This window comes from Arachis stenosperma, chromosome 3 (genome assembly GCF_014773155.1).
Source record: "Arachis stenosperma cultivar V10309 chromosome 3, arast.V10309.gnm1.PFL2, whole genome shotgun sequence".
In the NCBI taxonomy this organism is placed as follows: domain Eukaryota; kingdom Viridiplantae; phylum Streptophyta; class Magnoliopsida; order Fabales; family Fabaceae; genus Arachis; species Arachis stenosperma.
In genome coordinates this window covers 157917422-157944318 of record NC_080379.1, presented here as the reverse complement: position 1 = coordinate 157944318, position 26897 = coordinate 157917422, and the positions used below count along the sequence as shown (strand labels likewise).

At 33.4% G+C, this 26897-nt stretch overlaps 2 protein-coding genes across 2 annotated transcripts; one reads left to right on the top strand and one right to left on the bottom strand.

The window, feature by feature from the left end:
* Positions 1 to 10643: 10643 nt before the first annotated feature.
* On the bottom strand, positions 10644 to 15095 carry LOC130970252 (probable methyltransferase PMT11). The gene is made up of 9 exons (XM_057896266.1): positions 14294 to 15095; positions 13928 to 14077; positions 13562 to 13832; positions 13256 to 13366; positions 12963 to 13122; positions 12232 to 12489; positions 11993 to 12115; positions 11751 to 11828; positions 10644 to 11517 (listed from the first exon to the last, which is right to left on the bottom strand). The coding sequence occupies exons 1-9, from the start codon at positions 14894 to 14896 to the stop codon at positions 11310 to 11312; spliced, it is 1962 nt and encodes a 653-aa protein (XP_057752249.1). The 5' UTR covers positions 14897 to 15095; the 3' UTR covers positions 10644 to 11309.
* A 1881-nt stretch (positions 15096 to 16976) lies between these two features.
* LOC130967035 (BTB/POZ and MATH domain-containing protein 3) lies at positions 16977 to 19164 on the top strand. The gene is made up of 4 exons (XM_057891857.1): positions 16977 to 17341; positions 17581 to 17926; positions 18237 to 18513; positions 18931 to 19164. Exons 1-4 carry the CDS (start codon positions 16977 to 16979, stop codon positions 19146 to 19148), a joined length of 1206 nt encoding a protein of 401 aa, XP_057747840.1. The 3' UTR covers positions 19149 to 19164.
* Positions 19165 to 26897: the final 7733 nt, after the last annotated feature.

Genomic DNA, 26897 nt, shown 5'->3' with positions numbered 1-26897 from the left:
AAAGTGCGCCTTCGCAGTGGAAGCAGGGAAATTTCTAGGATTTATGCTAACACAAAGGGGGATCGAAGCCAATCCCGACAAGTGTAGAGCCATTCTAGAAATGAAAAGTCTGACTTGTTTGAGAGAAGTCCAGCAGCTAAATGGCCGACTCGCAGCCCTCTCCAGATTTCTGTCAGGATCGGCACTGAAATCCCTTCCACTATTTTCCTTATTAAGGAAGGGATGCCAGTTCGAATGGACTCCTAAATGCGAGGAGGCATTCCAAGAGTTCAAAAAGTTTTTAAGCCAACCTCCTATTCTAACCCGACCAGTACCTGGGAAAGACCTCGTCCTGTACTTATCCGTAGCAAACAAGGCTGTCTCATCAGCCCTGATAAAAGAAGACGAGGTCGGACAACATCCAGTCTATTTCAGCAGTAAAGTTCTACAAGGCCCTGAACTAAGGTACCACAAACTGGAAAAGTTTGCCTACTCCTTAGTAATAGCCTCACGAAGGCTACGACCCTACTTTCAGGCCCATACAATAAGAGTCTGAACGAACCAACCCATGAAGCAAATCCTCCTAAAGACGGATATTGCAGGTAGAATGGTCCAATGGGCAATAGAGCTTTCCGAGTTCGACTTAAGATATGAAACTCGGACAGCAATCAAAGCTCAATGCCTTGCCGACTTCGTTGCAGAATACGCAGGTGATCAAGAGGAAAAACCAACTACATGGGAACTCTATGTAGATGGATCCTCCAACAAAACGGGAAGCGGCGCAGGCATAATATTGGTAGATGAAAGAGGAACCCAGATAGAGGTTTCTCTAAAATTTGAATTTCCAGCCTCAAATAATCAGGCAGAATATGAAGCCTTGATTGCTGGGCTAAAACTAGCAGAAGAAGTCGGTGCAACAAAGGTGATGATATACAGCGATTCGCAGGTGGTGACCTCCCAAATAAGTGGAGAGTATCAGGCAAAGGACCCAAATATGAAGAGGTACTTGGAAAAAACTTTGGAATATCTTGGGCGCTTTGCAGAAACCGAGGTCAAACACATAACTCGGGATCTAAACAGCAGAGCAGACGCCCTATCCAAGTTAGCAAGTACCAAACCAGGAGGGAACAATAGAAGCCTGATCCAAGAAACCCTCCAAGAACCCTCAGTAATAAAAGATAAACAAGAAGTACTTGAGGTAGGCGGTTTAAACCTCGGATGGATGAACCCCTTAGTTGAATACATGAAATTCGACATCCTCCCTAACGAGGAGAAAGAAGCTAAAAAGATCCGAAGGGAAGCACAACACTACACCTTGGTGAGAAATATCCTCTACAGAAGGGGGATATCAACACCATTGTTAAAGTGTGTACCGACCTCGAGAACCACCGAGGTATTGGAGGAAGTACATAGTGGAATCTGCGGAAATCATCTCGGAGCAAGGTCACTAGCCAGGAAAGTTATCCGAGCCGGATTCTATTGGCCGACCTTGCAGAAAGATGCCACAGAATTTGTTAAAAAATGTCAACCATGCCAAATGCATGCAAATTTCCACGTGGCTCCACCAGAAGAGCTTATCAGTATCACTTCTCCATGGCCTTTTGCAAAATGGGGAATGGATTTGTTAGGTCCTTTTCCCCAAGCACCTGGACAAGTCAAATACCTGATCGTGGGAATAGATTATTTCACAAAGTGGATAGAAGCAGAAACATTGGCCACCATCACCGCTCAAAGAAGTCGGAGGTTCCTCTACAAAAATATCATCACAAGATATGGGATACCTTATTCCATCACTACGGATAATGGAACCCAATTCACCGACGCTACCTTCAGAAGCTTAGTAGCCAGTATGAAAATCAAACATCAGTTCACCTCGGTGGAGCACCCACAAGCCAATGGGCAAGCCGAGGCAGCCAACAAAATCATACTGGCAGGACTAAAGAAGAGACTGCAAGAAGCAAAAGGGGCTTGGGCTGAAGAGCTCCCTCAAGTGCTATGGGCTTACAGGACAACACCCCAATCCGCCACTGGAGAAACACCCTTCCGATTAGTCTATGGTGTGGAGGCAATGATACCAATAGAAATCAATGAGCAAAGCCCAAGGGTAATTCTCCACGACGAGATCGGAAACATACAGGGGCACAAAGAGGAGCTCGACCTGCTCCCCGAAGTCCGAGAAGATGCCCAGATAAGAGAAGCAGCGTTAAAGCAAAGGATGACTACAAGGTACAACAAAAAAGTCATTCGAAGAACATTTGCTCCAGATGATTTGGTCTTAATCAGAAACGACATTGGAGTCAACAAATCAGGAGAAGGAAAGCTCGCCGCAAATTGGAAGGGACCATACAAAGTCAATGAAGTTTTAGGAAAAGGTTATTACAAAATAATCGACCTAAACGGCACTGAGCTCCCGAGGTCGTGGCATGCTTGTAATATGAAAATGTACTATATTTAAAAGCGAACTCTACTCCCTGATGTACTCTTTTCCCAACTTCATGATTTTTTCCCAAAAGGGTTTTTTCTGGAGAAGGGTTTTTAACGAGGCATCATAGTAGAGGCTAAGGGAAATAGATTATCAAAACCCTTAGTAGCAAAAAAGGTACCTCCCCGATTAATAAAGATCTTTTTTCATCTACGATATCTCTTATAAAATCCTTTTCATTTTTTAAGTCTTTCTACGAAACGCGCCGACTTAAGCTCGACAAAACGTGAAAATCCCATGAACCGACCTAAAAGGTCGTCAGGATAAAACGACGAGGTACAAGTCGGTGTAAAGAGGTTATAAGAAGTCGATCGTAAAAACTCGGGAACAAATCCGACTCATAAGTCGAAACGAGATCCCGGGTAGAAAAGCTCGGAAATATTTCGATCCATAAATCGGAGTAAAGGACCGAGTAGAAGAAAAACGCATCGCAAAAATAACCTAAGTCATAAGAACTCACTAAAACTAAGTTGAGTATGAGGGATAACGAAAAGAGATAGGAAAACCTAGGAAGAAGTTTAAAGGCTGTCCCAAAAGCCCTTAAACAAAAAAGCTCAGAAAAAAGCAAAAAGAAAGGTTTTCAAGAAAAGGTCAAGGGGAATTCAGAAAATCATACACGCATAAGGTAACTTAAACCCTTATCCAAAAAAGGGTATTTATTTTGTTAAGTTAAAACCCTTATTAGGGCACGCGTAAAATATTTTGTTTACGGCCTCAAAGGGCCAAAGGAAATTGTTCAAACTAGAAATAAATAAAGAGTTTAAAAAACGGGAGCCCACAGGCCGGACCCAAATAGCCACAAGTCATTTTTTAGAAGGATCACCACCACCGGAATCAGGAGGAGCGCCACCAGAGGTATCCATGGGAGATGAAGAGATAGGAGGAACTGCTGAAGAACACGGAGCGTCTTTGGAATGAGGAGGGGACTCAATAATCATCTGCTCCCGAGTCTTCAATTCTGACTCGGAAACAATTACGGGGGCAGGAGGATCCACGATGGCACCATCAATAACAACTTTGTCAGGATGTAAAGGAGAAAGATCCAAGTCGGGAGCAATCACCCTGACTTGCTCCAAGAAAATCCTCCAAGACTCCTCGGCGCCATCAGCAATTGAGTCCTCCAACTCATCATATGCCTTCCGAGAATTCAGCAGATCATTCTTCACAGACACAAGATCCTTGAATAAGCTTTGATAGCTGGCCTGCGCCGTTTTCCTCAACTCCATCTCCATGTTGTACTGGGCCTGCAAAGCCTTCCCCTTCTCCCGGAAGGTATCTCTCTCCTCCCTCAGCTTGGCAATCTCCTTCTTCAACTCTCCCTCATGCTCCTGATATGAGCGAAGCCTTCCCTCTAGCTCCTCGACCTTCGAGGTCGTCCCTAAAGAGCTGAGGGGAGCCTTCTCAAAGATATCCAAGAGCTTACGACAAACCCCCGCCGCCTTGAGACTCTCCTCGACCATAGTGGTAAGGTGGCCCCGAACAGACATATCATCCATGCCTATACGAACATGGGGATAGATATTCTTTCGGACAAACTCAATAGCATCCGCCTTAACCTCAGAAGCACCAGACTCTAAAGTCTTGCGCTTCTTTGGATCAGGGGAAGGTCGGACAACGGGGAGCGACTGAGGGGGAGCTGAAGAAGAAATTACGATAGGCTTGGAAAGAGTCCCAACGTTCCGAGGAGGAGGAGGAGGAGAGATAACCCTGGCACCACCGGCCCGAGCGTGAGACTTGGCCTTGGCCTCCTGGACTCTTTGGAAAGATTCTTGAGCATTTGCCTTAGCCATTTCTGAAAGAGAAAAACAATAGCTAAAGAATCAAACAAGTCGGAATGATCAGTTGATAAGTCGGAAATTCAAAAACAAGAAAAAGCTACCTAGCTGCGCCTGGACAAAGGTCGGAGACCCTTGGAGAAACTTCTTAGTATCCAAATATGGGGCCCTCCCCCACACTTCTCGGAGGAACCCCACAATGGCAGCCTCTACTTCATCCAGGTCGTCCAGACCATATTTCTCACAAGGGGAGGCTTCCAGCCAATATAAGGGAAAGCGAGGGGAAGAGTTATCATCTAGAAAAAAGGGGTGGTGACCCTCTACAGCTTGCACTTTGAAAAAATAATTTTTGAAGTCATGGAAGGATTCGTCAAAAGGGGTGAAAATCCTCCGACCTTGTATGGCTCGGAAGGACACCCATTGCTGTTTGTTGTTTAGCCCACTAAAGGGCTTAGTCATGTGGAAAAGAAAAAAGAAAATCCTCAAAGAAGTCGGGAAGTCCAGAGCTTGACTAATAAATTGATAAATTTTCAGAAAACCCCAAGAGTTGGGATGAAGTTGGGTAGGGGCAACTCGACAGTGGTGCAAAACAGACATTTCAAAATCCGAAAAAGGAAGGAAGACACCCAGACGGGTGATCATACATTCATACATAAAGAAGAAATGAGAAGACGCCTCATTGGCCCTCCCAAAGCAAACCCGGTCTTCTGGACCCGGGACTACCAACTCATACTTCGGCTCGTCATCCTCAGAAACACAAATCCTGTGGTGAGTACGAAGATGAGTAATAAACTCCGTATCAACCAAAGGTTCCTCTCCTAGGACTGTGACATCAACCCATTGAGAAAGAGCCTCTACAGAAGACATTTTCTAAAAACACGACGAAAACCTACAAAGGAAAAAGGAAAAAGAATAAAAAACGAGAGTCCCTAAGGGGATACGAAAGCCTACAACGTCACTTCTCCCTCTCCAAAGAAAATAAAAGCATGCAATCACAAAGCATATCATAAAAGTAAAACGCTAACCTTTATCCGAAGGTTGAAAGAAGCAGAGGTCTCCGAATGCAAGAATGAAGCACGAACAAAGCAAGAAGAAATTTGAAAAATTGCAGAAACGAAAAAATGAAAGAGAGGGAAAGTATTTATAAACATACTAAGGGGCATAATGGTAAAAGCGGGGCAGTCATTAATGAGAATGCACCGTTACCAAAGTCTACGCACATCCCTAACGGACATGACGCTCGATTAGACGTAACCGTCAGAACCGAAGAGACACGGAAAGTCACGTCGGTTTCAGAAAATCACGTCGGTCCTCCAACAAGTCGGCTACGATCCCGAGTAAAATACTTGAACCCAAGTCCTATAAAGATCTTGGGCTCAAGTAGGGGCACTGTTCCTACCCTGGCCCAATAATAAAGGCCCAGGTCCAAATAAGAGGCCTAGTCCAGAGGATTGAGCCTTACTAAACACCAACCTTCACACTTAGAAGTCGGTGTCAAACCCGACTTACTCCCAAGAAGTCGGGACGGAGAATAGTTGGCAGATAAGCACTCATTCAAATGAGTAACTGCCCCTAAAATCTCTCTAACTACTTTAATCAAGCCATATCTTAACCTCCCTAAGATAATGGGACGGTTAACACCCTAAAAATATGGCACTACTCCAACGGTGGTTATTGGCTCACCACTACAAATACACTGTCACCCCTCAGGTATCTCTAAGCCCAATACTCTCTTGACCTGCTCACACCCTTGCTAACTTAGGCATCGGAGTGTCTTTGCAGGTACCACCCCCCATTCACGCACGATCACAAGTCGGAAGGAGGCTCCAACACGCAAACCAGCTCGGAAGCCACCATCCGCGGACGATTGGGCCAACCAAAGCCATCCATCTTATTAATCTCCGGTTACCCATCGTAACAGTATTCTTTAAAAGTTGTACAATATTCAGCCTTTTATTACAATAATTAAAAAAATAAAACAAACACATCTAAAAATTATAAATAGATTTAGTTTTTTTTTTAAATTAAATACACATTCAAAATATAAACTAAATAAAATTAAAATTTAAAATTTTAATTTTAATTTTAAATTTCTGTTTCAAATTTAATATATTTAATTATTAATATATTACAATTTGAATACACATCAAAAAACCAAATTAGTTAAAATTTAAATTTTCGATTTTAAAATTCTAAAATAAATCTTAAACCATCTAATTATTAACTAATACCATACAAAACTCTGAAGGAAGTAGAGTAGTCACATTCATCCCACATTATAAACCCAAAGACGCACACCATTCGTGGTTTGTTATCCTCCGCCACCGTTCGTCCGCGCCACCGTCCTCCCCAGCGCTCATCCTCGACGCCGCCTTTCTCGTCCTCGGTGTTCATCTACAACGCCGGCTTCCTCTTCTTCGACACTCATCATCGTCGCCGCCTTCATCCTCCTCATCGCAATTCATCCGTATCAGCATCGCCGTTCGTGCGCGCAAAAAACGTACATAAAGTTTGGATGGGTCTCTATTCATAGAGTTTTTCTTTGCGCATTCTCTGACATCATTACTTTTCTTATTATTCTATATATATGTATATATATAAGTTTTTTTACATGAGTTTTGGATGTGTTGATAAAATATTTAAAGTGTATTCTTATAACTTTAGATGTGTTTATGTTGTTTATTATGTTCTTTTGTACATATATAAGTTTTTTACATGAGTTTTAAATGTGTCGATAAAATATTTAGAGTGTATTCTTATAATTTTGGAAGTATATTTGAGTTTAATTTTTTTTTGTGTTCAATATGTTATTTAGAACTACAATGACAATAATTTAGATGTGTTAATACATAATTTTAAATATGTTTATGATGTTTATTTAATTTTAGATATGTTTTTAACATTAATTTTGAATATTTTGAATAAAAAATAATTAAAGTGAATTTAATTAATTTTAAAAACTTCACCGATTTTTTTAAAATTAGTATACAAAAAATTGTTACAAGTTTTATAGTTTGATTTCCAAAAAATCAATATATTATAAGTGGTTATAAATTTTATGGTGATAAATATTAAAAATAAAAATAATTCTTTAAAAATAAAAAATATAATTAATTAAAAAATTAAAATAATAAAATATTAAATTTAAAGACCGAATAATAACTGAATTTTATTGTATAAGTAACATTTTCTTATAAATATATGGCATGTGGAGAGTAATATACAAGTTGTTAAGGGGTTTGATCACGTTAAACGTTAGAAATGACTGCAGGATAAAGTAGTTGGCCTTTTACGTGAAGAAAAAAAAAAATTTGATTGAGTGGTGCCCATTAAATATTGGATCAATACAAACTTTTTAATTGTTAATTTATTATTTATTATTTATTTTATATTACTAATTTTACAACTAAAATATATTATGTATTATTTTTTTATTGTAATTAAAATTTAATCTTTTCTTTTAAAATTAAAGCATTCTCTCTTCTTCAAAGATTTAATTATTTAAAAAAATAATTTTAAAAGGAAGAGATATATAATTAATTAATAGTTATATTGATAGTTATAAAATTAACTCAAAATTAATTTTTTTAAATAATTAAATTTTTATTTTAATTAATTAATTATTAATCACAATATTAGTATTCTCTCCAAACTATATATAATAAATATTTAAAGGAAGAGATGCAAAAATATATATTAAAAAGATAAACAGTAAAAATTTAAAACTAAAAAAATATACATATAATAATAATAATAACATATTTTTTATGTAAATAATATTATAGGATTATTTTTTAATTAGAAATTTAATGTATTTTTATAGTTTTATGAATTTATTTGAATTATATTATTTTATTAATTTAATTTTTTATAGAACTCAAATGTAGAAAGAAATAGAGAATGAGAGAAAAAAGAGAGAAAAAGATAAAAAAAGAAAGAGAGAGAGTTTGTTAATTTCTAAAAAATATATTTTATTTTAATTGTAATAAAATAATATCTTATAATATATTTTAGTTTGGCAAATTAGTAATATAAAATATAAATTATAAGTTATATATAGAGCGGAATGATAGAGAGAAATAGAGAAGAGATGAGAAGTAGATAAGAGGATGAAAGAAGAAAATTTATTAATTTTTGAAAAAAATATTTTATCTCAATTTTAATGAAAGAATATCATGTGATGTATTTTGGTTGTTAAATTAGTAATATAATATAGTTATGTTTTAATTTTAATATTTTAATTTTAATTTTAATTAGAGAATGTGACTTGCACATTTGATTGTCAAATTTATAACTAGTCATTAATAATGATATATAAGAGAAATAGAGTGGGTGAAGAAATGAAAGAAATAGAGAAAGAAAAAGAGAGGAAGAGATAATACTCTAATTTTGAAGAAAAACATTAAATTTTAATTGTAATGAGAGAGTAACATGTGACACGTTTTAATTGTAAAATTAAAAATATATAATAAATAATAAATTAATAATTAAGGAACTTTTATTGACCCAACATTGTAATGAATTTTTAGATTTTAGTGTTGTCCACTCAAAAAATACTAATAAATTTTTTTTCACATAAAAAACCCACACAATATACCATAATTTTGGTCAACTCATTTTCTACTTTACGTAATTCCTAGTATATAAGGTAATCAAATCCACTAAGAAATTGCATGCTACTCTCTATATATCATGTGTTTATAAGTTAATTAAATCTTAGCAATTTTTAGCCATTATAATCTTAGCTACCAAAGACTTTTCCTTATTATTATGCCATTTTTTTTTTTTGGCCTGGGGTTGTGTCATCTGTAGTACTTTATCTACGGGTATTTCATCCAGCACATTTCCTTCTAATAGAGTAGGATAAGATGCGGCTAAGATAGGGTTAGAATGCAGGTTAGGTAAGTAAGAAGCCAGTTCAGAGTATATTTTATCCTCTCCTACCGGCATATATATATATATATATATATATATATATATATATATATATATATATATATATGATGTGTATAGTAAAAGAAGTGCGTGTTAAACTCACAATCTCTTTTTTATAAAAGTTTAGAATAACCACTAAGTTAATTATTTAAATTATTAATTTAGTATATTTATTTTTTATAATAAGTATGACAAGATATTTATCTTTGTTTGTGTTATTTTAAGTTTATTAAAAAGTTGATTATCATGTTATTTATAATTTTATATTAAATTTTTTTAAGATTTTATTATTTTTAATTTTAATTTTAATTTAATTTTTTATTTTATTAATATGTATGAAATTTGAAATGATTGAATTTTATACTTACTTGAAAAAAAAATTATTTTTCTATAGATAGGATCAAATAGAGTAGAGTTTAAAATTTTAGAATGTGGATAGAATTAGAATTGAAAAATTCTCAAACTCTACTCTATTCTATCTATTGTCAATCTTAATCATGTGATATCCTTTTATTATTAAATATATTTTAAATATAATTCTTTTTCTATAAGACCAAGTTTATTCTAAAGATCAAACCTTTTATGTAAAAAGTTTCTGTCTCAACAAAAAAAGGGTTTCTGTAAACATGAAATTGAGTGCACATAAAATTAAATGCAATTTATACTGTACTAGCGTGTCAATACTGGATTTTTTATTTTAATAAATAAATAAATTATAATAATTACTGAAATAAATATTTTAAAAAATAATTATCGAAATAAATATTTTTTTCTTATCCTCGTTTACATCGTAAATGTGATAATTTTGTATATATCGCGATACGTGTATATTTCGTTTAGAGTGTAAATAATATATAATTTATCTCGTTTACAGTATTTGTAAAAAAAAATATTTTTTTTTAAAAATAATAAAAAATATTAATAATATCAAAGAATGGGAGAGTGATGGACGATAAATAAAACAAAAAAAATTAGGAGAGTGGGAGATAATCGTTTGCGGTGTATTTTTATTATTTTCAAAAAATAATTTTTTTTTTACAAATACACCTATCTCGTTTACACCGTAAACAAGATATACACATGTCGCGTTCACCTCTCTTATTTCGTTTACACTGTAAATAAGATAAAAGAAAAATATTTATTTTGGTAATTTTTTTAAAATATTTATTTCAATAATTATTATAATTAATTTATTTATTAAAATAAAAAATCCTGTTAATTTTTTTATATTATTTTCGTCTACTATTTTTGACCCCACAACTAAAATTTTTTGGATTCACCACTCTGTAACATGATTAAATGTTCATATGATTTCAACTTGAACCCTCACTTTTATATCATCACCATTAGATTAACTTCAAAGTTCACAAACACCACTTTTTATGGTGTGCAAATATTATGACTCCTGATTTATTTTGTGAATCAGATACAATATCAATGTTATCTGATAGAAGTTGATAGTAATAGCAAGTTGTGAGCTATCGTTAAGTTAGCTAACCATATTTCTGAGCTGTCACAATATGGAACATAAGTTAACTAGTTTGTTAGACTTCGAGTTAGTTGTAGCTTATTCTAGTTAGTTAGCTTACTATATATAGTATGTAACTAAATGTAACTTTTCAGATGCACACTTTTTGTTCTCTGTAATCAATGAGAATCACTTTCTCTCATCTCTCTCTCTCTCTCTGCTAAGCTGATCCTAGAGCACGATTTCTTCAACCAACAAGAAAATGTATACCTTATTTGGAAACTACTCATAAATCAATGGGAAAATGTATCAAAATCGTACATAGAGGATTTGTTCTATTTGGAATAATAAACAATGAATATATGTGGAATAGCTTTGTAATATACAAATAAATTGAATGTTACAACTAAGTTAGATGATGCACTTGACTTACCCAGCTTTTCGGGATCGCGCATCTCATGCCTAGTATCAACCAAAAAATGCTTCCAACACTCATCACTTTCTGAACTCTTTAAGTAACAAGTGAGTGATACTTGGCACTTAAAATCTTCCTATATTTCTGAAATGACAAACAGGATTTCATGTTGTATGACTTCACTTCCGCTATTTGTAAGATCAAAAGCAAAACATGTGTTCCATTTCATGTTTATGCATACCCTCCCATTTTGTTTCAAGCATGTAGCAGGTGCTTGTCACACACCAATACTCTATAACTAGCATGAGGCCCCTCAGACGTATCTCTCAATGTGACTTGCCACCCCATTGCCTTGGCAATGTCTTGAATTTCATCCATGATGGCAATAGAATCGCGGATGTATACCTGTCCTCCCGGTCTTAGTATTCGGTCCATCTCAAGCATAATAGATGACATATTGCATCTGATAAGAGAGAAATCCAACACATAGGAAGGAATAGACATTATCAATACTGGACTTTGCAGTCGAGCAGAGCGATCATAAAATAGTTATTTCCTAAGCTACGATTACGAAAGATGAATATCGGATTGGATATCCAAACCACAATTCTCATTTTTCTCATTATTAACAGAAATAGTGTAATGATTATAAGCCAGGAGGAAAGATACAAGCTTGACAAGAAAAGAAAAAGGTACCTTTTGCGCTCTGCAGAAAGAAGGTTGGCAGCATGCAGAAAATCATAGGTTCTTGGGTAGGTGTCAAATGCTTCACACCTAAATTATAAAAATTGCAGAATATTACAAAACACTAACAAGATCGCAAAAGTAATTTGGGGGAATTGATATAGAGGCTCTTTCAGTACATGGAATTGGGAAACCTCAGTACCACAAGGTGAACATTTGTATTTAATATATCTTAAGTAAGTTTTGTTAAATACCAGTCATGCATAACTCCCATCAATCCACGGTCGTAGATAACTGGCAAGGTATTTGTGCTACTAACAGGAACAACATTCATAACCCAGCAGTCAAATTTCCGACTAATCAATGCTGCTGCAAACCTGAGAAAGCACTCAAATATATTGAAAATAAAAATTAGGAACTACCAAATACTAGAGCAATTAGGAATAACTAAATGTCTATTTATAAAAAGAAAATAAAACAATAGAAAAATTACCCTCCAAATCCAGCTCGCATGTCCATAACATTTCTCATTCTCATCTCTTTCCAGCGTAAAGTATCAACATATTGTCCTATTATCTCATTCCAATATTTCGATTCTGCCTTAAAAAGCTCTGCTCTGGATGTGAAGGCATCAAATTTTATGCTTTGAAGCCTATCAGGCGGAGTTTGCAAACGAGCAGGCCATTCTGTAACATTTGTTCCATAGCCATTCTCAGGTAATCGAGAGATGCATGCTTTTAGATTAACATACCTACATAAATTAAGTAATGAAATTACCAATAATGAGTCATTAAGAACAAAAAATGTTATTTGGACAACCATTGAAAGCTGTCTACACCAACCAACTTTTAGTTGGTAATTCATGCAAATAGTTTGCAGCTTGCATTCGAAAAGTTGGAAACGGCCAAAAAGTTTCTAATTTCTGGAAAGCAAGAAAAATTAAAGTTGTGAGAAGATGAGTGTGACACACACCATAATTGCTCTAATATCAACAACTTTCAGTTGTCCAAATAACACTGTAACGCTATCTAAACAATCAAAAGTTGTTCTACGTCAACCCTTTGAGTGCAATTATGGTGTAGGTCTCATTCACACTCTCAAGTTTGGGGTGTTTTAGCCTACATATTGGTAAATTGCATTTATTTTCTACTCTCTGATTCTATCTCGCAGAGCTCTAACAAACATATAATCATAACGAAGATCAAGATGGCTTCAACACAATACCAAACATTGTCTGGGTCGTCACGTGGGTCACACAGTGGAGGTTTAGTCCCTTCCTCGCGGTTTAGATAGCAGCTATTGTTAGAAGGTTTCTGCCATACTGCAATGTACCCATCTTTTTTCAAAAAATTCCAGCAGAGTCGAGTAGTAAGATTAAGCATCTCTGGAGATAACAAAAACCCAAGTTACACACATGATAGGCACAGACAGCATTCTTAATAATAAAGAAAGACTTAAGCAAATCCTAGTAAGTTATTTACTGTACAACTCTGTTCAATCTAAATGTGTAACTATACCTTCCCATTGTTCTTCTAAAGCTTCCTCATGTTTATAAACTGGCTGGGCAGCCCAGACAAAGTACCCTCCTCCTCTTAGCATCCTATCAACTTCAGCTAGCAATATCCCATCTTCAACACAAAGTAAAATAAAGTGTTAAGGCTCATAACATAAATAAAGGCATTTGCTATCATAAGCAAGAAAACTAGCATATCAACATGCACTCAACTGGTTGATTAGCTGTTATATATGCTCCTGTTCATAATATTTTGCTTCTCATTATTACCAAGAACTATTGCACATTGTAAAAGAGAGGAAAACCGTACCATCCCTTGTCCAGTTAATTCTACAGCGTGAACAATGTATCAAGTCAAAAGCTTGACTTGGATATAATAACCGTCTAGTAGCAAACACCGATGCCATTGCTGGCACACCACGCTCAAGAGCAAATTGGATCTGATTCTCATGAACATCTTTGGGAGCTACAGACATGGTGAGGACATTCCGTGACAGTAAATATGCGCCAAAGCTAGCTACACCACAGCCAACATCAAGAACAACCCGTATATGCCGACCAAAAGTAATTTCAGGGATCATCTAACAAAACAGAAAAAATCCTGATGTTCAGCATCGAGTTACCTATACTGTCTAAAAAGAATTGGCGAAACCAAATTATATACACACAGAAAAACCTTAGCAATGTGGTCCAGGTATTCATTTGCCCCATGGATAAATTGCGTACCACCTCCTGGAAATTTGAACTTGTCTTTGTCTCTGGAAATCCAGTTTTGGCCACCTTTATCTTCTACAAGACGATTGTGAGGAACATTATTGAACCATACCTACACCAGTCAGAAAGAAAAAGAAAAAACAAAAACCTATCCATGTATCAGTAATAACAATAAAAACGTATTTACACAAACTTAATAACACATTTCAAGATATACCATTGAAAATAGAAAAAGAAATCCTTCAATCTTAACTCGACTAAAAACAATAAAGAGAACTTATTTTTAAGCATTCATTTCTTGAGAAATTAAAACAGAATAGCAAGGAACCTCGTCTCGGCTTTGGGGCCATGGAATTGGGGTACGGTACCCTTTGGGTGCAGGAACCAAGCAATTCAAGCCACGACCTTTTTCGGGGCAATAGCGCTGGAACCTCTCTCCTTTCTCAGTGGAAGGAAGCTTCTTAATCGCTTCCTCATTATCCAAACACGGTATATACTCGCTCATGTTCCGCGGGCACAGACCAAACCTCTTGATCACGAATCTCGTAGAAGAACCACCACCACCACCACCACCGCCGTCGTCCTCCGTAGAGGCAACCTCCGTCTCGTTCACCCACTCATTCCCCACCTCGAAATCCTCCGACATGGTCCCATTCTCGCTCACGATCCCAAATTTCTTGACCTCCGGCTGGGGCGATTCTAGGGCTACTTCCGGCGGTGGTTGGAAATCGTTGATGAGGGCGGAGACGTTGAATTGTTTGTCGAAATTGGGGGATGTGGAAACAAGGCGGTTGGGGTTAGGGTCTGAAAAGAAGACGAGTTGTTGGTAGCCATCGGACCAGTGCATTCCCAAGTAGAAGAATGTGACGGCGATGAAGAGAGAGCCGATGATCTTCAATGCAAGGGAACTTCTCAGCAGATCCAAGCTCATTTTGGATCCACCAATGTTGGGTATGTCTCAAAATTCACCTGTGGCTTTGTGATTGTGGCAGAGCTTATTACAACAGAAGAAGAAGAAGAAGAAGAGTGACTAAGAATTTTTGTTTGTGCCTCGCGGACATTGATAATGACATGAAGCGTGGAGGTCTGTAACATCATCAAAGTAAAACGAGATTTAGATTTACATTACAGCTACTACATTCTGTACACGCTTCTCAGATCCGCTTTGTATCACAATATCAGTATCCCCATTACCCTCACATTACCAAAAATAATAATAAAATAAAATAAAAAAGAATATTTAATTTTTGTAATTAACTTTTTACTATTGAGTGTTAGAACTTAGAACACCTAATTGTTTCCTAAATCAAATGTAGCCTTCTCTCAACATTTTGCAGGATTCTACTTGCCCTTTGTCATTCAAGTGTCTCATGTTTTGTTGTTAGGTTTCATCTTGACACCCTCATCACTGATTATTTGGATAAAATGTGCTAAATTTGATTAGTTTGTGTAGATAGCTCTAAAAACTAACAGAGAAGAATAGGAAAAAAATAACATAATTCAACATGAGTCAATTTGGTTTAATCCAAACTGGAATTGGCTAGTTTTTTGTTAAGATAGTCTAATGATTCAAATCTCTCTTTAAAATGCTTTTCTTGTGTTTAATTTACTGATTAGATCAGGTGGATCTTAATCACCAAATATAAAAAAGTGCATGATGCATTATTGCTAACAGCACACATTGCTGAAAAGTTTCTTGTACTAATGTATCAAACATATAATTTGCACCGCTTTTTATCCATTCAAACTGGAATTTATTCCATTAAAATATTTAGAATTAGATCTTCATTATATATGTAAAAAAGAAATTCATATAAAATAAACTAAAAGTAAGAGAAAAAAACTTACATATGTGTTTCCTGCCAAGGAACCAACTAAGATATAGTTAATAGTTAATTAATTGAAAAACAGGTCTCTTAACAAAAAAATAATAACTTCTCACTATCTTAATTTTTTAAATTTTAAAATAAAAAATAAAAAAGATTGATTTGAGTTAGTTTATATGGCTCCCTAAATTTTTTCTATGTATAATTTGCATTTTAAAATCTTAAAAAAGACTTTTACCAAAAGAGATTTTTTAAATTAAATTATTTAAATGCAAAAATTTTATTTATTTTCTTAACTCTCAATTAAATATGAAGACTGAATTTATACGGACATAAGAATACAATAATATAAAATTATATTTAATAGATAAGATATAAATATATAAAATTTATCTTAAAATATTAAATTAATATATTTTATATATTTTTTATTAATTTTTGTTGTTAAAAAAATACAAAGACACAAAATATATGAATTATTTTTTTATTATTTTTATTAATTTTTTATAATTGTATATTTTATCAGTATTTTTTTCTTAAACTTTTATATAAGAAAAATAGAATAAATTAAACTTGATAATTTATTCTTTCTTACATTTAGTTTATTAATAAATAAAATATAAGATCACAAGTGTTTAACTTTTATTTAAGATATAAAAATTTAAATTAAATTATTTTATTAGTCTTTATAGTCTTACCTAATTTATAATTACATTTATATTATTTAAAAACTTTTAATTGAATTTTTATATTATTTAAAATTTTAAATTTGGATTCTTTAAAGTTTAAATTTTACTTTAGAGAGTAAAGTGTGATTTTCTATTCTTGAATAGTTTCTCTTCTATATTTATTTTTGTCATAATTATAAAATAAATGGTGAGAGATCACATTTTATTCCCTAAAATAAAATTCAAACTTTAAAAGATTCAAATTCTAAAATTTTATATTTAGTTTATTATCGTGAAAAAAAAAAAAAGATTATGTTCGAAAGAAACAGACGGGAGGGAAGGAAAAGAATGAATGATTGATACATGATCATTCTTCCGTTTCTCTCGCTTCCCTCTCCGCATCAGTTACTATTTCCGGCGTCAGTTACTTGGCCCAAACTAAATTGATTTCATTTGTTAACACAAGGTCGGTTAGGGGAGAACGATTCCTACCACAATTCTCTTCCCACTCTGCACCATGGAGTCGTCGTGGTCGTGGTCGCGCTCGATCACCGAGACTGTGAACGGGTCCCACCAATTCACCATCAAGGGTTACTCCTTGGCGAAAGGGATGGGTCCGGGCAGGCACATTATGAGCGGCACCTTCAACGTCGGTGGTTATGATTGGGCCATATACTTCTACCCTGATGGCAAGAACCCTGACGACAATTCCACGTACGTTTCGGTCTTCATTGCACTGGCCAGCGAGGGAACCGATGTCAGGGCGTTGTTCAAGCTCACGCTGCTCGATCAAACCCAGAACGGCAACCATAAAGTGCACAGTCATTTCGATCGCCCACTAGAGAGGGGCCCTTACACCATCAAGTACAGAGGCAGCATGTGGTACTACTGCTTTCATGGATTTGTTTTCACTGTTTATGTTATTTCTTTTGAACTTAGTGAGTGGTATCTGACATTGGGTTTGAGTGAGAAAAATGTCTCCCATGGAAGCAATGTATCAATATAGTCATCATTATTTATTCTTCATTTTGATGGGGAGGGGGTGGGAGTGGGTTGAAGGTTGTTGTTGTCTCTTATGCCCTTAGCATTTACTTCATTTGGCTTTTGTTGCTTCATTTCAGGGGTTACAAGCGATTCTTTAAAAGAGCGTTACTGGAAACATCAGAATATCTGAAAGACGATTGCCTTATCATGCAATGCACTGTAGGTGTTGTGAAAACCCGTCTTGAGGGTTTTAAACCGGGGCTCATTGTGCCAGATTCAGACATGGGCCGAGACTTTAAGGACTTGTTGGAATCCGAAATTGGTTTTGACATAGTTTTCAAGGTCAAGAGTGAAAGCTTCAAAGCTCATAAGTTGATACTTGCTGCCCGTTCTCCTGTCTTCAGAGAGCAGTTTTCTGGAGGAGTTGGGGATCCTAGCATAGATGAAATAGTGGTTGATGATATTGAGCCTTTTGTCTTCAAGGTAATTACTCCCATTTGTGAATTCTGATATCTGAACTTTGGTGAAATTTTTATCATTCTTATGGTATAACTGTGTAAGAAATGGTCTTCTCACCCCATATGTGAACTGTGAATCCTTAAGTATCATTAGCATTATTTTTTGATAATATATTTCTTTGCAAATCTTTCACCCAGTTGTGCCTGCTTTTGTTTGTGAGCATTATTCTGTTATTTTATCTGCCTGCTGAACTTCTGGCTGAATAGTCATTTTTCTTTCATTATTTTGTGTTGTGTTCTGGCCAAGTGAATATTCATTTTATCTAGTTTTTCAGGCAATGCTTCTCTTCATTTACACAGACAAACTTCCTGAGATGTCCGATATTATGGGCTCAATAAATATGTGCTCGTGTACTGTCATGGTGCAGAATCTGTTAGCTGCTGCTGATCTCTATAATCTTGATCGTCTAAAACTACTGTGTGAATCAAAATTGAGTGAAAAAATCAACACTGACACTGTTGCCACAACACTTGCCCTGGCTGAGAAACATCATTGTCCGCAGCTTAAGGCCATCTGTTTAAAATTTATTGCAAATCCAGTAAACATAGGAGGTGCGTACTATTTTAGAAGTTCTATGTTTTTTAAACTTCAATATTTTTTCAGCATAAGCTCTATTGCCCTCATGATGTTTTCTAGCATATCCTACACATTTTGTGTTTTAAAGTTGTTTTGGTAGATATTTGGTATGCTTTATGGTCAAATACCATAATGAATGGCGAGACTGTCATAGAATCGTTCAAATGTCATTCTTTCCCCTTTTCATGCATTTCTTATAGTTGGAAGATTAAACATTTGAAGTAACACTCATTCAATTCTCTATTTGGATGCTACACATTGAACAGAGAAAAAATTCAATGTGTGATCTAAGAATATGGACAGCCACTTATTTTTCAATTTGTGCATTTTTTGAAAGCCCTCGAATATTCCACTCTAAGACTCAGTCGTGTATTGTTTTATGTTGTGTGCAGTGGTAATGCTGTCGGAAGCTTTTGAACATTTGAAAGAAGGTTACCCTAAGATGCTGTCGGAATTGCTCAAGACATTTGCATCATTAGATGATAATTCAAGCCAACCATCAAGCAGGAAAAGAAGTGGCAGCAGAATACACCGGCAAGATTTAGTGGATGGTGCTGCTGCTGAATCTGTTAATCCAAATGGCAGGTCTCTCAGGAGGCGTACATGGTGATAGAGTAAAAACCCTGAATGGAAGTGCAATATAGCTATGGAACTTTGCATGTGAATATGAGTGAATTCATCATTTCGTTTCACCTGCTCCTATATATAGCTCTCTCTTGAGTCTCAAGTATTTGGCCTTGACAACATTTTGAATGGTAGTTTGACATTAGATCATATCAGTTCTAGTGTAGGGTATAATACTATAATCATGTTTGATGTCTTTAATAAAAAATAAATAGGTATATATTGAAACTATTGAATTTAATCTACCATGATAGACTTTTTTTACTGGTCGTTCTTACCTGCCTCTTGTATATAATCACTATTGTAAAAATTGTCTTAAGATTACGAGCAGGATTAGTGGTCGAATTATTTTCTGAAAAATGGGTATAAATTTGTCCATAAAAAAAATTTATCAATCAAATTAATCCTTCAAACATTACAAATTAATCATTTTTGTCCTTCTGTCATTTAATTAATAGTTTCCAATGTTGATGATATAATACATTAACTTATAACATACATAACACATATCTTATCTAATTAGACGTTGAACAAATATGTTTATGAAAATCTATCAATATTCATTTTTCTAATTATATAGACCATAATCTTAATATAACCTAACCACACTAAATTGATAAATTTTCATAAATATATTTATTCAGTGTCTAATTAGATATTCTAGATGTCATGTGTGATGTAAGTTAATATTTCATGTCATCAATTATTGACTAAAACTATTAATTGAGTGATTGAATGACAAAAAAAATTAAATTATAATTTTTGAATGACCAATTTGATAGATAAATTCTTTTAAGGATGAATTTGAAGAACAAACTATTTTTTAAGAATTAATTTGACTATTAATCTATTGGAAGCAATTATTGGTTATGTAAAAACATCTCCAGATAGATTCCTTTCTCCCCCGAGGAAGAATTATTTTGCCTTACACAATCTTATTGGGAATATGAGAAGAGAAAAGATGCAAGATAAAAAAAATATTGACAAAATAGAATCCCATTTTTTGTTGTTTTTGAAATAATTAAAAATAAGACATTTACTCCTTCATATTTTTAGTTTTTCAAAATTTTTCCTTCCTTTTTAACTATTCTTTCGAAGAAGAGAGTCTCGCTAGAGTTCCTTCCTACACTCAGCATCATCACAATTGACTCTCTCAAAAATCTTTCTTTTGATGTCCTCATGTCAGCTACTACCCTCACACCGCACTACACTTTCAGTTCGGGTCTGTGTTCTTGTTATTCAAGAGGACCGAGCATCTGAATGTTAGTACAATCAAGGAATTCATTTGCCCATGACAGCAAATCTCTCTTAAGTCTCTAGACTAAGAAAATCACTAATAAAAACAGAATTTTCTGACCACAGCAATCACCTTGAAAAGACATGAGCATGAGCAAACATCTCAGAACATATGTTTAATCCTATAGTGCCATTTTCTTACTTTCTTCTCTATTCTGCATTCTGCAAAATATTTTTAAGTAGCATTCAGAAAATGCAGCATGAAAAGAGTAAGACTTCCACAACTCAAACCACCACAAATTAGAGTCTCTGAATGGATGAACAATTCTAATTATTGACATAAAGATTCACATCAATTGTATTCCCCATTTAAAAAAGCACAATCATTTGTTCTTTGCACACAACCACCCCACATAACCATTGCACTGCACATTAATTAGGGAAAGATGAACACATAGCACGCCCAAGTCAACTAAGAATCTAAGATATACGGTACAAAGTCTAAAATTGTCTCCGATTCAGAATCTATAGAGTGATAGTGAATAATGCTAAGTAAATAGCACAAAAAGAATAACAATAAGGAATACTGGAATTCAGTATCGAAAGGAGCTAGATTTCGTTTGAAGCTGAACCACTAACACCAAAATTCACATAAATTCTCAATCTTTTTTCGAGTTTACGGTGTCAGAAGACAACGCGAAAGTGCGGCACGTTGGATTCAATGGCGGGAAGGAACTCTATCCCTACAGTATTTTCACTACAGTATCGGTGACGATACTTGAAAAACCTAGCAGATTAACGCGATAGCGAAAAACAAGAACACAGACCGAACTGAAAGTGTAGTGCGGCACAAGAGTAGTAGCTAACATGAGGACATCAAAGAAAAAATTTCTGGCAGAGCTAATTGTGATGATGCTGAGTATAGGAGGCTAGCATAGACTCTCTTTTTCGAAAGAATGGTTAAAAAGAAAAGGAAAATTTTGAAAAACTAAAAATATAAAAGTGTAAATGTCTTACTTTTAATTCTTTCAAAAACAAAAAAAATGAAGTTCTATTTGTAAATATTTTTTTTATGGTTAATGATATTTTCACACAGAAATAGAAATAAGGAATCCGTTATCAAAATAAAATAGTAACCGAAATAAAAATATTAGTGTATTATCCGAACGACAAAACAGAAATTTAAAATTTAACTTGGTAATTTTAGTTTGAATAATTGGTATTCCATAAAAAATAAAGTAATAAATAAAAGTCCCCTTCAATTGAAATGAAGTCGTTAAAGTTTGTTGGGCATAATTGTGCACTATCACCGAGCACATGATCAGTTGGGCAGCAAATAGCGACGTACGTCAATTTACTCTTAAACTTAAAGGATGATTGATTTATATAATCAAATTAAATTATTACTATCTGGTAATGTGCGTTGTCAACTTGTCATTGTCATTCTATGAACCAAAACCCCATCTGAAAATGAAAGTTAATGTAAGCTACATGATGCGTCAACTTAAATAATCCTAATGAAAAGTACTTCATAATGTTGAAATGAATTTCTCGGCAAATAATAGAAGCTAATAGTAACTAACTTTGGTTGGTCGAGTAATCAGTTTACTTATCCATTTAAATAAATATTGGGGATTCGAATCTCATCTTGTACATGCAGCAATTTATTGGCTAGCGACAGTCCTTTAAATGGAACTCAGATTTATGACGAATTAGTTTTTAACTTGTCGAAATGAAAAATAAGAAAAAGTGTATCCAAATTTCTCACTTTTTCTTTTACCACTAACAGATCTAGTAGATGAGTTTTGAGGCATATAAAAAATGTGTATCCACAAGCAATCTTGACCGCAAGTTCGAATTTTAAGGATGTAACTCTTGTCACAGTATAGTGTAACCTTGTGCTTCTTCAATTCAATAATGGGAAATAATCTCGTATACATCCACCTCTTGACACACACAAGCCTGTTGGTTGGGTAAAGAATAATTAAAAGTTTCAGTTTATAATACCCTAAATTTTATACTCGCATTAATATTATGAAATAAATTTATTTATTTTTAACTTTTAAATATAATAATGCTAATATTTATCAAATAAAAAATAATAATATCACATGATAATTTATTATTTATTGTTCTTGTATAGAACTTATTACAACATCTTGAAAACATCTCATAATTGTATAAACAATTAAAAAATTAACTAATATGTTAATAGTTACTGTTGCTTTCAACTAATATATATTATATATATTTTTTATTATTAAAATCAATGATCAAAACTAATAGAATACCGATGTTTCTACTTGAAATTCTTTCAAGAGAATATTATATAATACATTTTAATTATTCAATTAATAATATATAAAAAAATTCCACAAAATATATAAGTTATTAAACGATACACGGAAGACTTTATCAAACAAAATAATTGACAGGCATTAAGAAATAACAAGTGATAAGATGACACGAACACACACTAAAATGGACCCTTTGGTGTGACGTCAACCACATCCAATCCACACGATCTCACTCTCACACCCACCTAAAACACATTGACCCCATCCAATGATTGTCAACAAAAACATCCAACGGTTCTAGCTGCCTTATAACTTGCACTAACTACTCCATACAACACCAAGAACCACCAATTTATCATGGGCCCGACCCCATCAAATAATTACCCTGACATTCTCAACCACAGGGCTTAGTTACAGAGCCTCCTCTTTTCATGGGCCCATACACATCATTAGAAGGTGTGTCTTTTTTATTTTTTGGGTCACGGGCTCTCGGTTGTTATAGAGGAGGTGGTTACTGGTTAGTTAACACCCATGTGTTGTAGTTGTAGTGTGTTTTGCTTTCAGGCCACAAATTATTTGTGGCTAATAAAGAGAAACGTAGCTGCACGTTTTATTGGGCATGGTCCTATGGGCCGAATTCCCAAATAACGGATCCAATTGGTGGGAATGCAGGCCAACTTAGCATTCTGTGACTCTTGAGGATCCAATTTGTTTATTAAATTTATGAATTTAATAACAGGATTTTTTTATTTAATTATTTAAATTAAATGAATATAGAAATTACGGAACTATATAAATATAGAGTAATTATCCAAATACAGAAAGTACTTAAAGAAAAAATAAAAAATACGTATATTTTAGATATTGTGACTTGCATTATGCATTTGAATGTATCTAGAGTACTGAGGTCCTAATAAGTATTTAAACACATTTTGGTTGTTCAATACCTGCTTTCTCATTTTAAGTTATAGAATAGGGTCTGAATACCCAAAATATGCACATATTTAATTTTTTCTCTCAGTATTTGAGATGGAGTATGCTGTGTATTTAGATGATTACTTTATATTTTATATATTTTCGTAAATTTTATATTTATTTAATTTAAATAAAAAAATCGTTTAATAGTTTCACAACGAAAATTCGTACTAATTGAAATTATGTGATTATAGCTTACATGTCAATGTCATTATCTAAGTCTCTTTATTCAAATGGATGGACTGATGGTGACATATCTAAATAATGTCTCTAATTATTGATTAGATTCTTTTGGGCGTTCTTGTTTATAGTATTATCAGCAGGTGAATTTGTTATGTACATAGAGAGATTTAATTTATAAACAAGGTATTAATTGAAGTTGATTAAAATAAATCGTAAAGATTCTAGATGGAGACTTTGTGCTACTATACTCCTTGTTGACAATTCTACTTTTCAGTTAACTATGTATTTGATTTACTAATAAAAACATTATTTTACTAAAAAAGTAGTTGCCATAGACATTATTAAAAAGTAAAAACATTGATAAATTTTTTAAAAATACTATTTACAAATTAAAATTAATTATTAAAATTAGTTATTATGTATAAATATATGTATAATTAAATTTATTTTTAATATATATTTTATATTTTAATACATATTTTATGGGATAATCTACCTAATTAAATAAATTCTGTGAATTGTTTATCTGAATACACAAAAGAGAAACCTCTTACGTACATGTGTAATTTCAATTTTATGTAAACCGTGGAAGCTAACCACAGTTTCTAGTTTGTATGTAAACCGTTGGAGGCTACAAAGTTTTATGGTTGAAAAATGTTGGGCATAATCCGTGGCTACCTACCACGGATTATGAAGGAAAAAGTTAAGGCATAAACCGTGGTTGCTTTTAGGGGTGGCAACGGGGCGGGTAGGGGCGGGTTTTTGCTCTACCCGACCCTGTCCCGCCGTACAACAATCCGCATAGAACCCGCCCCACTTCTACCTGCGGGTAGTAAAACGTTGAACCCTAACCCGCCCCCGCGGGTACCCGCCCCGCCCATACCCGCCCCTATAATTATTAAAATCCAATAAATAAAATTAAATTTCAAAATTTATATAACTATCATCACATACATAATATAAATTAAAATAAAAATTTAAATATGATACAATATTATTAATCATTTACTAATTATTTTACATATATTATACATATTATATATTAAAATTATATATATTATATATATAGCGGGGCGGGTAGGAGCGGGTATTATCTAAACCCGACCCCGCCCCGTTCCTCCCAAGAATATGCCCTGCTAAAAATCCGCCGCCCGAGCGGATAGGGACGGGATGGGTACCCACGGGTTCGGGTAGTATTGCCATCCCTAGTTGCTTCCCACGGTTTATGAAGAGGAAGACTGAACGAAAACTCCTATAGGTTCTCACGGTTTACATGCAAAGTATAAATTATATGATCAAATTTGTTAAAAACCAAAATTTTTTATTTTTTATTCTTAAATTATATAATTTTTTTATTTAAATTAAAAAAAATAAAATAAAGTTCAGCTATATCTAGTAGATAATAGATCTGTAAATTTATTATTTTTTTACTTTTTAAACAAAAAAAATAATTTTTTTCTAATATTAAAAAAATAAAAATTCTGACAATATACAAAAAATAAAAAAATTTAAAAATTTTAAATTAATTTATTCTTAATTTGTGAACAAGTGCAGCTAAAAAAATCAATTGTCCGGGTGTAGATCTATTATTTACTAGATATTGATGGACTAGATTTTATATTTTTAATTTAAATAAAAAAATTTAAACATATAATTAAAATTTTAAAAATAAAAAATTTAGTTTTTTAACATTTTTAATTTTTTAATAATATTTTTTTATTTTATTATTCACCGGATAATGCTACACCCAGACAGTTGACTTTTTTTTAGCTGCACCTGTTCAAAATTAAGAATAAATTGATTTAAAAAATTTAAAAATTTAAAAATTTTTAATTTTTTTATTTTTTGGATATTGTTAGAATTTTTTATTTTTAAATATTAGAAAAAAATTTATTTTTTTAGTTTAAACATTAAAAAAATAATAAATTTATAGATCTGTTATTTACTAGATATTGGTGGACTTTATTTTATTTTTCTAATTTAAATAAAAAGTTTAATCATATAATTTAAAAATTCAAAAATAAGAAATTTAGTTTTTTAAAATTTTTAATTTTTTTAATAATTTTTTTTTAACTTTTTTATTCATCGGATAATACTACATCCGGACAATTGATTTTTTTAGCTGCACTTATTCACAAATTAAGAATAAATTAATTTAAAAATTTTAAATTTTTCAATGTTTTTATTTTTTGTATATTGTTAGAATTTTTTATTTTTTTAATATTAGAAAAAAATTACTTTTTTAGTTTAAAAATTAAAAAAAATAAATTTACAGATCTGTTGTTTACTAGATATTGGTGGACTTTATTTTATTTTTTAATTTAAATAAAAAAATTTGATCATATAATTTAAGAATAAAAAATAAAAAAATTTGATTTTTAAAAAATTTGATCATATAATTTATACTTTTCGTGTAAACCATGGAAACCTTTGGGGATTTTCGTTCAAGTCCTCCTCTTCATAAACCGTGGGAAGCAACCACGGTTTATGCCTTAGCTTTTTCCTTCATAATCCGTGGTAGGTAGCCACGGATTATACCCAACCTTTTCCAACCATAAAACCTTGTAGCTTCTAACGGTTTACATACACACTAGAAACCGTAGTTAGCTCCCACGGTTTACATAAAATTAAAATTACACATGTACGTAAGAGATTTTTCTTTTGTGTATTCAAGTAAACAATTCACAGAATTTATTTAATTAGGTAGATTGCTCTATTTTATATTAATAACTAATTTAATTACTGATTTTAGTATATATTTAGTATTATTGAGAATTAATACACCAATGGCATTGTGTACAATTTTTCCATTGAAGTGTGGACTTCTATTCCATTTTGATGTTAACTTCTGGTTGTGGTTGGTGATTAAAACCTTTTGATGATGACCTGAACTCGTTACACAACCAAGCCTTAAATAGCTTTCTTGGTTGTACCTCAAGTCACAAGGAATGGGAATAATGTTGTTTGAACATTAAAAATTATATAACATTTATAATGTATAGTTTAAATAAGAGTATGGAATATTAGAATTGAAATAACACAAG